Here is a 12,500-nt window from a genome sequence, read left to right on the forward strand (position 1 = left end):
AATGCTCATGCATTTACAATGTTAACTTGGTCACGAATGTTCACATATTTACAATGTTAACTTGGTCACGAATGTTCACAAATTTACAATGTTAACTTGGTCACGAATGCTCATACATTTACAATGTTAACTTGGTCACGAATGTTCATACATTTACAATGTTAACGTGGTCACGAATGTTCATACATTTACAATGTTAACTTGGTCATGAATGTTCATACATTTACAATGTTATCTTGGTCTCGAATGTTTATACCTGGAGTTTACCTGGAGAGAGTTCCGGAGGTCAACGCCCCCGCGGCACGGTCTGTGACCAGGCCTCCTGGTGGATTAGAGCCTGATCAACCAGGCTGTTACTGTTGGCTGCACGCAAACCAATGTACGAGCCACAGCCCGGCTGGTCAGGAACCGACTTTAGGTGCTTGTCCAGTGCCAGCTTGAAGACTGCCAGGGGTCTGTTGGTAATCCCCCTTATGTATGCTAGGAGGCAGTTGAACAGTCTCGGGCCCCTGACACTTATTGTATGGTCTCTTAACGTGCTAGTGACACCCCTGCTTTTCATTGGGGGGATGTTGCATCGTCTGCCAAGTCTTTTGCTTTCGTAGTGAGTGATTTTCGTGTGCAAGTTCGGTACTAGTCCCTCTAGGATTTTCCAGGTGTATATAATCATGTATCTCTCCCTCCTGCGTTCCAGGGAATACAGGTTTAGGAACCTCAAGCGCTCCCAGTAATTGAGGTGTTTTATCTCCGTTATGCGCTCCGTGAAGGTTCTCTGTACATTTTCTAGGTCAGCAATTTCACCTGCCTTGAAAGGTGCTGTTAGTGTGCAGCAATATTCCAGCCTAGATAGAACAAGCGACCTGAAGAGTGTCATCATGGGCTTGGCCTCCCTAGTTTTGAAGGTTCTCATTATCCATCCTGTCATTTTTCTAGCAGATGCAATTGATACAATGAGGTGAGATCCTCCGACATGATCACTCCCAGGTCTTTGACGTTGGTGTTTCGCTCTATTTTGTGGCCAGAATTTGTTTTGTACTCTGATGACGATTTAATTTCCTCATGTTTACCATATCTGAGTAATTGAAATTTCTCGTCGTTAAACTTCATATTGTTTTCTGCAGCCCACTGAAAGATTTGGTTGATGTTCATACATTTACAATGTTAACTTGGTCACGAATGTTCACACATTTACAATGTTAACTTGGTCACGAATGTTCATACATTTACAATGTTAACTTGGTCACGAATGTTCATACATTTATAATGTTATCTTGGTCACGAATGTTCATACATTTGCAACATTAACTTGGCCAAGAATGTTTACTAGTATATAATCTTAACATGATAAAATATTTAACACATACGTTTGTGTTTGGTGTTGGAGGTGTGATGGGGACAGGTAACTACAGCAAGACCTGTAGAGGAGCCACCATCACCAGCAGCGACCCCGGCAGGTCACTACGGGATTGTCAGCGCATAGACGGAAGCCTCAACATTACCCTGGCTGGAGGATGTAAGTACTGACAGTGCTGGTGTTCTGTTAGTAAACAATACAGGTGTCTCATGCCACAGGTGTCTCTTGCCACAGGTGTCTCCTGCCACAGGTGCTTCCTGCCACAGGTGTCTCCTGCCACAGGTGTCTCCTGCCACAGGTGTCTCCTGCCACAGGTGTCTCCTGCCACAGGTGTCTCCTGCCACAGGTGTCTCCTGCCACAGGTGTCTCCTGCCACAGGCGTGTCATCCCTGAACCATTATCAACTTTTAAGTCAACATAATAGTGGTCAAGGACTGATCCAGACCTCTCCAGACCCAGTCACATTAACGTGCTTGGGTCTGGACAGGTCTCGCTGGAGTGAAGATTTCCTCTGGGAACATACTTGCTTGCACATCCTCCTCTTATCTGCAACTTTGCAAGCTGCGGATGTGTTGATTGAACACGAGGGACCTAGAGCTATCATTCTAGTCCTCACTTGGTTATTTTGCATATTGCATCACTTGGTTTGCGATAATTGCATTATATATAAATATACATATATATATATATATATATATATATATATATATATATATATCTATATATATATATATATATATATATATATATATATATATATATATATATATATATATATATATATATATATAGTAGTAAGGGAGAAAAAGTTAGCATATGAGAAGTTTTTACAAAGTAGAAGTGATGCAAGGAGGGAAGAGTATATGGAGAAAAAGAGAGAGGTTAAGAGAGTGGTGAAGCAATGTAAAAAGAGAGCAAATGAGAGAGTGGGTGAGATGTTATCAACAAATTTTGTTGAAAATAAGAAAAAGTTTTGGAGTGAGATTAACAAGTTAAGGAAGCCTAGAGAACAAATGGATTTGTCAGTTAAAAATAGGAGAGGAGAGTTATTAAATGGAGAGTTAGAGGTATTGGGAAGATGGAGGGAATATTTTGAGGAATTGTTAAATGTTGATGAAGATAGGGAAGCTGTGATTTCGTGTATAGGGCAAGGAGGAATAACATCTTGTAGGAGTGAGGAAGAGCCAGTTGTGAGTGTGGGGGAAGTTCGTGAGGCAGTAGGTAAAATGAAAGGGGGTAAGGCAGCCGGGATTGATGGGATAAAGATAGAAATGTTAAAAGCAGGTGGGGATATAGTTTTGGAGTGGTTGGTGCAATTATTTAATAAATGTATGGAAGAGGGTAAGGTACCTAGGGATTGGCAGAGAGCATGCATAGTTCCTTTGTATAAAGGCAAAGGGGATAAAAGAGAGTGCAAAAATTATAGGGGGATAAGTCTGTTGAGTATACCTGGTAAAGTGTATGGTAGAGTTATTATTGAAAGAATTAAAAGTAAGACGGAGAATAGGATAGCAGATGAACAAGGAGGCTTTAGGAAAGGTAGGGGGTGTGTGGACCAGGTGTTTACAGTGAAACATATAAGTGAACAGTATTTAGATAAGGCTAAAGAGGTCTTTGTGGCATTTATGGATTTGGAAAAGGCGTATGACAGGGTGGATAGGGGGGCAATGTGGCAGATGTTGCAGGTGTATGGTGTAGGAGGTAGGTTACTGAAAGCAGTGAAGAGTTTTTACGAGGATAGTGAGGCTCAAGTTAGAGTATGTAGGAAAGAGGGAAATTATTTCCCAGTAAACGTAGGCCTTAGACAAGGATGTGTGATGTCACCGTGGTTGTTTAATATATTTATAGATGAGGTTGTAAGAGAAGTAAATGCGAGGGTCTTGACAAGAGGCGTGGAGTTAAAAGATAAAGAATCACACATAAAGTGGGAGTTGCCACAGTTGCTCTTTGCTGATGACACTGTGCTCTTGGGAGATTCTGAAGAGAAGTTGCAGAGATTGGTGGATGAATTTGGTAGGGTGTGCAAAAGAAGAAAATTAAAAGTGAATACAGGAAAGAGTAAGGTTATGAGGATAACAAAAATATTAGGTGATGAAAGATTGGATATCAGATTGGAGGGAGAGAGTATGGAGGAGGTGAATGTATTCAGATATTTGGGAGTGGACGTGTCAGCGGATGGGTCTATGAAGGATGAGGTGAATCATAGAAGTGATGAGGGGAAAAGGGTGAGTGGTGCACTTAGGAGTCTGTGGAGACAAAGAACTTTGTCCTTGGAGGCAAAGAGGGGAATGTATGAGAGTATAGTTTTACCAACGCTCTTATATGGGTGTGAAGCATGGGTGATGAATGTTGCAGCGAGGGGAAGGCTGGAGGCAGTGGAGATGTCATGTCTGAGGGCAATGTGTGGTGTGAATATAATGCAAAGAATTCGTAGTTTGGAAGTTAGGAGGAGGTGCGGGATTACCAAAACTGTTGTCCAGAGGGCTGAGGAAGGGTTGTTGAGGTGATTCGGACATGTAGAGAGAATGGAGCGAAACAGAATGACTTCAAGAGTGTATCAGTCTGTAGTGGAAGGAAGGCGGGGTAGGGGTCGGCCTAGGAAAGGTTGGAGGGAGGGGGTAAAGGAGGTTTTGTGTGCGAGGGGCTTGGACTTCCAGCAGGCATGCGTGAGCGTGTTTGATAGGAGTGAATGGAAACAAATGGTTTTTAATACTTGACGTGCTGTTGGAGTGTGAGCAAAGTAACATTTATGAAGGGATTCAGGGAAACCGGCAGGCCGGACTTGAGTCCTGGAGATGGGAAGTACAGTGCCTGCACTCTGAAGGAGGGGTGTTAATGTTGCAGTTTAAAAACTGTAGTGTAAAGCACCCTTCTGGCAAGACAGTGACGGAGTGAATGATGGTGAAAGTTTTTCTTTTTCGGGCCACCCTGCCTTGGTGGGAATCGGCCAGTGTGATAATAAAATAAAAAATAAAAATATATATATATATATATATATATATATATATATATATATATATATATATATATATATATATATATATATATATATATATATATATATACATATATATTTAGTCAGTTTTACAAGCTTAGGTTAAGGTTTCTAATTTTATTTACAAGCTAAGAGCTGTTACCTACATTAGCTCAGTTGACAGCATTGTTATTGTTATGGGACACACAAATAGGGAAACAGGATGAAGTTGAAGCCATTTGTGGGCTTAAGATTTCATAAAGTCAGTTGATCAAATGAAATCACTGGCCCACAGACGGCTCCAACTTCATCCTGTTTCCTAATTGTATATTTCGTAACAATGAAAATGCTTTCAAATGATCTGATGTAAGTAACAGTTCTTAGCTTATAAATAAAGTTAGTAACCTTAAACCTAACCTTGTAAAACTCCTTTCTTTCTCATTTACATAAATAGTTGCTATTTCTCACTTTTCACGTCTCTTTCTTGTTTTAATTCATATTTTTTTTTTGAATTTATACACTTATATTCCTCCAGTTCTTTCTATAATTAAATTGTTAGCAATTCCTTCCTCAGTTATGATTGTCTCAGATACACCTGACAAAATCCAAGTTACACCTCCCACTGAAAATCTCTTACCCACTTAGTTTCACTTAGAGCTATGACACCCAGCTTCTTTTCATTCATAAAATAACCCACCTTTACAATGTCCTAGTTTGTATTTTTAGTTATATATTGACGTGGAGGGGTTGCTAGGACGTTGTTTACAGAGGAAGACATTTCACCCTCAGATGAGTTTGTATTCATAAACACGCACGAGCACAGCTGGATGTGTAGTATCAAGTTGGTGCACAAGTAGCAACACTTTTGTCAGGTTAAAGAATATGACGCCTTTGCAACATCTTGGGAATCTTTATCGTGGTAATACAGTGGACCCCCGGTTAACGATATTTTTTCACTCCAGAAGTATGTTCAGGTGCCAGTACTGACCGAATTTGTTCCCATAAGGAATATTGTGAAGTAGATTAGTCCATTTCAGACCCCCAAACATACACGTACAAACGCACTTACATAAATACACTTACATAATTGGTCGCATTCGGAGGTGATCGTTATGCGGGGGTCCACTGTATTTCGCCAACAAGTGACTTCATCAGTCCACTACATCATATTTCTGTCATCTAACGTGTTTATGAGATGTTTATGGCAATTGTGATGTTTAATGTGATGTTTGTGAGATGTTATGACAATTATGTTGTAGAGGTGTGAGTTTGTTCACACCTCTACAACACAATTGTCCTCAAAAATTTGTTAAGTTATACCAAGAATTAAGGAAAGATGCTGGACTTCACCTTACGAAACAGACAAAGTAAATGTGATAGTAATGATGGACAAGGTAGATTATAGTGGAGAAATGAACTTCTTATTAAAAGACGGAGGAACTTACGTGCTTCTTAAACCTCACCCGAATTTTCAACGCCTATAAATGTTACTAGTGTCTCTTGTCCTGTATATTCTCATACAAAGAAACTGCATATCCACAAGTTGTATTTACATGTTTCGGGATTCTTTTGTTGATATGTTATGAGTGTGATGAGCGCTGGTAGTGTCTCTGTCTCCAGGGAACCTGACGCAGCAACTGGAGGAGAATCTCCAACAACTAGTCGAGGTGACGGGTTATATTCGCGTCTACGGCTCCAATACTCTCTTCTCCCTCAACTTCCTCAGTAATCTTCAAGTCATTGGGGGCCAGGAGCTGGTGCATAACAAGTAAGTACTCAATAGTTGTACTTCTGTTCTTCGGTGGCTGTCATGCTCGGATTTTCATCGGGGAAATCCTCAGTGATACTTTTGGTCGTATGACTAAGGCCTTCTCCTGGTTGATGCTGGTCTCAGTCTTATGATGTTAAAAGAGAGCTCTACCTGACTCACACTAATTAATCATCTCGTCAGTCAATCCCACGTTACATAACATCTACAGTGACGAGTTAAGTCGGGATCAATTGTAAAGCCGGATGGAGTTATTCCTGGTCTCGAAGTCTACCAGGTATCCATCCCACCCGAGATTGTTTAGCGAGTCACCGTTACCCCCACCAGTAACACACAACTTAGCGAGTCACCGTTACCCCCACCAGTAACACACAACTTAGCGAGTCACCGTTACCCCCACCAGTAACACACAACTTAGCGAGTCACCGTTACCCCCACCAGTAACACACAACTTAGCGAGTCATCGTTACCCCCACCAGTAACACACAACTTAGCGAGTCACCGTTACCCCCACCAGTAACACAGAACTTAGCGAATCATCGTTACCCCCACCAGTAACACACAACTTAGCGAGTCACCGTTACCCCCACCAGTAACACACAACTTAGCGAGTCACCGTTACCCCCACCAGTAACACACAACTTAGCGAGTCACCGTTACCCCACCAGTAACACACAACTTAGCGAGTCACCGTTACCCCCACCAGTAACACACAACTTAGCGAGTCACCGTTACCCCCACCAGTAACACACAACTTAGCGAGTCACCGTTACCCCACCAGTAACACACAACTTAGCGAGTCACCGTTACCCCCACCAGTAACACACAACTTAGCGAGTCACCGTTACCCCCACCAGTAACACACAACTTAGCGAGTCACCGTTACCCCCACCAGTAACACACAACTTAGCGAGTCACCGTTACCCCCACCAGTAACACACAACTTAGCGAGTCACCGTTACCCCCACCAGTAACACACAACTTAGCGAGTCATCGTTACCCCCACCAGTAACACACAACTTAGCGAGTCACCGTTACCCCCACCAGTAACACACAACTTAGCGAGTCACCGTTACCCCCACCAGTAACACACAACTTAGCGAGTCATCGTTACCCCCACCAGTAACACACAACTTAGCGAGTCACCGTTACCCCCACCAGTAACACAGAACTTAGCGAGTCATCGTTACCCCCACCAGTAACACACAACTTAGCGAGTCACCGTTACCCCCACCAGTAACACACAACTTAGCGAGTCACCGTTACCCCCACCAGTAACACACAACTTAGCGAGTCACCGTTACCCCCACCAGTAACACACAACTTAGCGAGTCACCGTTACCCCCACCAGTAACACACAACTTAGCGAGTCACCGTTACCCCCACCAGTAACACACAACTTAGGGTCAAGAATTAATGCCGAGATTATTGGGCATTTCTCTTTCTCACACGACTTACACGACTGATCCGTTCAGCTAACTTCCAGTGACTGGTGCTTCCAGACCCTCTAACATTGGCTCTTAGTACTTCAGTGAATGATGCTTCCAGACCCTCAAACACTGGCCCTTAGTACTGCAGTGATTGGTGCTTCCAGACCCTCAAACACTGGCCCTTAGTACTCTAGTGACATGCTTCCGGACCCTCACACACCGGCACTTAATACTCCAGTGACTGATGCTTCCAGACCCTCAAACATAGGCCCATAGTAACATGCTTCCAGACGCTCAAGCACTGGCTCTTATTACTCCAGGGACTGATGCTACCAAACCCTCAAACATTGACCTTTAGTGTTCCAGTGACTGATGCTTCCAGACTCTCACACATGGGCCTTTGGTGCTTATGTTTTTAAAGTGTAGGCTTATAGAGATACCACCAGGTTGGTACCCGGGTTACTTACACTTACATTCCAAGTTAAACTTCATTGTCTAAACTACAATCTTAGACTAGGTTCTAGCTTACTAATAGCTTACAAATAATTACCCTTACAGTCAAGGTTTAGTCGGAGGTGTGGCAGTGCCACAGTACCTCACAATCTTTCTAACAGTGTAGTGCCTCGCATGCCTCTCATCCCCTTCTCCTTCCTCCCACAAATGTGTCCTTACATCTACATGGAAAAGTTACGGTTTCACACATATGATGACTAACCTCAGTGGAACTTTTGGTCGAATGACCGTGCCCTAGCTGACGCTGGTCCCAGTCATAAGATGTTCCACTCAGTGGGACTCATGGTCTGGTGAACCTCACCAGTCCACGAGGCCATTCCCTGCCTCACCGGTCTACAAGGTCAATCTCTGCCTCACCAGTCCACGAGGCAATTCCCTGCCTCACCGGTCTACAAGGCCAATCCCTGCCTCACCGGTCTACAAGGCCAATCCCTGCCTCACCGGTCTTCTAGGCCATCCCCTGCCTCAACGGTACACGAGGCAATTCCCTGCCTCACCGGTCTACAAGGCCATTCCCTGCCTCACCGGTCCACAAGGCCATTCTCTGCCTCACCGGTCTTCTAGGCCATTCCCTGCCTCATCGGTCCACAAGGCTATTCCCCGCCTCACCGATGCCCATCCACAGGTACGCTCTCTACATGCTAATGGTCATCTACAGGTACGCTCTCTACGTGTTAATGATCATCCACAGGTACGCTCTCTAAATGCCAGTGGTCATCCACAGGTACGCTCTCTACATGCTAATGGTCATCCACAGGTACGCTCTCTACATGCTAATTAATGATCGTCTACAGGTATGCTCTCTACGTGTTAATGATCATCCACAGGTACGCTCTCTACATGCTAATGATGTTAGGTAAGACACATATGCAACAGTTAGGTATCTTTATTATGAAACGTTTCGCCTACACAGTAGGCTTCTTCAGTCAAGTACAGAAAAGTTGATAGAAGCAGAAGATACTTGAAGACGATGTAATCAGTCCATCACCCTTAAAGTTTTGAGGTGGTCAGTCCCTCAGTCTGGAGAAGAGCATTGTTCCATAGTATGAAACAATATGGAGAAGAAGTGACAGGATGGAGCTTTTATAGCGCCAGGAGGTGAGACGTAGGCCACTAGGAGAGGTAAGAACTCAGATGTTGAAAGGTTAGGTCCCTCTCAAACCCAGCCCCTCTCACTAGTGGAAGTTGTCGAAGTTGATTGCAGGTCTGTACCAAGATACCCTTGTGTTGCAGTGTCTGACAGATTGAACATTAAAATGGTATAAAATACCGACAGGTTGTTAGGTAAGACACATATGCAACAGTTAGGTATCTTTATTATGAAACGTTTCGCCTACACAGTAGGCTTCTTCAGTCAAGTACAGAAAAGTTGATAGAAGCAGAAGATACTTGAAGACGATGTAATCAGTCCATCACCCTTAAAGTTTTGAGGTGGTCAGTCCCTCAGTCTGGAGAAGAGCATTGTTCCATAGTATGAAACAATATGGAGAAGAAGTGACAGGATGGAGCTTTTATAGCGCCATGAGGTGAGACGTAGGCCACTAGGAGAGGTAAGAACTCAGATGTTGAAAGGTTAGGTCCCTCTCAAACCCAGCCCCTCTCACTAGTGGAAGTTGTCGAAGTTGATTGCAGGTCTGTACCAAGATACCCTTGTGTTGCAGTGTCTGACAGATTGAACATTAAAATGGTATAAAATACCGACAGGTTGTTAGGTAAGACACATATGCAACAGTTAGGTATCTTTATTATGAAACGTTTCGCCTACACAGTAGGCTTCTTCAGTCAAGTACAGAAAAGTTGATAGAAGCAGAAGATACTTGAAGACGATGTAATCAGTCCATCACCCTTAAAGTTTTGAGGTGGTCAGTCCCTCAGTCTGGAGAAGAGCATTGTTCCATAGTATGAAACAATATGGAGAAGAAGTGACAGGATGGAGCTTTTATAGCGCCAGGAGGTGAGACGTAGGCCACTAGGAGAGGTAAGAACTCAGATGTTGAAAGGTTAGGTCCCTCTCAAACCCAGCCCCTCTCACTAGTGGAAGTTGTCGAAGTTGATTGCAGGTCTGTACCAAGATACCCTTGTGTTGCAGTGTCTGACAGATTGAACATTAAAATGGTATAAAATACCGACAGGTTGTTAGGTAAGACACATATGCAACAGTTAGGTATCTTTATTATGAAACGTTTCGCCTACACAGTAGGCTTCTTCAGTCAAGTACAGAAAAGTTGATAGAAGCAGAAGATACTTGAAGACGATGTAATCAGTCCATCACCCTTAAAGTTTTGAGGTGGTCAGTCCCTCAGTCTGGAGAAGAGCATTGTTCCATAGTATGAAACAATATGGAGAAGAAGTGACAGGATGGAGCTTTTATAGCGCCAGGAGGTGAGACGTAGGCCACTAGGAGAGGTAAGAACTCAGATGTTGAAAGGTTAGGTATTTTATACCATTTTAATGTTCAATCTGTCAGACACTGCAACACAAGGGTATCTTGGTACAGACCTGCAATCAACTTCGACAACTTCCACTAGTGAGAGGGGCTGGGTTTGAGAGGGACCTAACCTTTCAACATCTGAGTTCTTACCTCTCCTAGTGGCCTACGTCTCACCTCCTGGCGCTATAAAAGCTCCATCCTGTCACTTCTTCTCCATATTGTTTCATACTATGGAACAATGCTCTTCTCCAGACTGAGGGACTGACCACCTCAAAACTTTAAGGGTGATGGACTGATTACATCGTCTTCAAGTATCTTCTGCTTCTATCAACTTTTCTGTACTTGACTGAAGAAGCCTACTGTGTAGGCGAAACGTTTCATAATAAAGATACCTAACTGTTGCATATGTGTCTTACCTAACAACCTGTCGGTATTTTATACCATTTTAATGTTCAATCTGTCAGACACTGCAACACAAGGGTATCTTGGTACAGACCTGCAATCAACTTCGACAACTTCCACTAGTGAGAGGGGCTGGGTTTGAGAGGGACCTAACCTTTCAACATCTGAGTTCTTACCTCTCCTAGTGGCCTACGTCTCACCTCCTGGCGCTATAAAAGCTCCATCCTGTCACTTCTTCTCCATATTGTTTCATACTATGGAACAATGCTCTTCTCCAGACTGAGGGACTGACCACCTCAAAACTTTAAGGGTGATGGACTGATTACATCGTCTTCAAGTATCTTCTGCTTCTATCAACTTTTCTGTACTTGACTGAAGAAGCCTACTGTGTAGGCGAAACGTTTCATAATAAAGATACCTAACTGTTGCATATGTGTCTTACCTAACAACCTGTCGGTATTTTATACCATTTTAATGCACATGCTAATGATCATCCACAGGTACGCTCTCTACGTGTTAATGATCATCCACAGGTACGCTCTCTACGTGTTAATGATCATCCACAGGTACGCTCTCTACATGCTGGAGAATGAGAAGCTTCAGGAGCTATGGGACTGGGATCAAAGGAACCAGTCACTGAGGATCTCCCGAGGGACACTCTTCTCCCACTACAACCCCAGTTTGTGTCCCCGGTTACTCTACCAGTTAGCCAACATTACTGGTATTGGTCGTCTGGATGACGCTGATGTCACCACCAGCTCTAGTGAAGACACTCCTCCTTGTATGTATCACCCTCGTATATAATGAAAGTCACAGTACCGTAGCTCTGATAACTGATAACTCACACAGTCACTTTACCGTAGCTCTGATAACTCACAGTCACTTTACCGTAGCTCTGATAACTCACACAGTCACAGTACCGTAGCTCTGATAACTGATAACTCACACAGTCACTTTACCGTAGCTCTGATAACTGATAACTCACACAGTCACAGTACCGTAGCTTTGATAACTGATAACTCACACAGTCACTTTACCGTAGCTCTGATAACTCACACAGTCACTTTACCGTAGCTCTGATAACTGATAACTCAGTCACTATACCGTAGCTCAGATAACTGATATCTCACATAGTCACTGTATCGTAGCTCTGATAACTGATAACCCACACAGTCACAATACGATAGCTCAGATAACTGATAACTCACACAGTCATAATACGATAACTCTGATAACTGTTAACTCACACAGTCACAATATCGTACTACTACCACTACTATTACTACTACTGCTACTACTACTACTACTACTACTATTACTACTACTAAATAACGAAAAAAGGCACAATACCGTGACTGAAACGATACACAAATAACCCGCACATAAAAGAGAGAAGCTTGCGACGACGTTTCGGTCCGACTTGGACCATTTACAAAGTCACAGTGTGACTTTGTAAATGGTCCAAGTCGGACCGAAACGTCGTCGTAAGCTTCTCTCTTTTGTGTGCTGGTTATTTGTGTACTACTACTACTATTACTGTTACTTCTACTACTACTACTATTACTACTACTGCTACTACTACTACTACTACTATTACTACTACTACTATTACTATTACTGCTACTACT

At 43.1% G+C, this 12,500-nt stretch overlaps 1 protein-coding gene across 3 annotated transcripts in view; it reads left to right on the forward strand.

Annotated features, from left to right (window-relative positions):
- LOC128696230 (insulin receptor-like) overlaps positions 1–12,500 on the forward strand; it is a 442,718-nt gene that overhangs the window by 142,444 nt on the left and 287,774 nt on the right. For all 3 annotated transcript variants that reach the window (XM_070092553.1, XM_070092554.1, XM_070092555.1), the window contains exons 4-6: positions 1,385–1,513; positions 5,949–6,096; positions 11,439–11,653. In XM_070092553.1, coding sequence (XP_069948654.1) covers positions 1,385–1,513; positions 5,949–6,096; positions 11,439–11,653 — 492 coding nt within the window. The remainder of the gene's footprint in view (positions 1–1,384; positions 1,514–5,948; positions 6,097–11,438; positions 11,654–12,500) is intronic.

This window comes from Cherax quadricarinatus, chromosome 39 (genome assembly GCF_038502225.1).
Source record: "Cherax quadricarinatus isolate ZL_2023a chromosome 39, ASM3850222v1, whole genome shotgun sequence".
In the NCBI taxonomy this organism is placed as follows: domain Eukaryota; kingdom Metazoa; phylum Arthropoda; class Malacostraca; order Decapoda; family Parastacidae; genus Cherax; species Cherax quadricarinatus.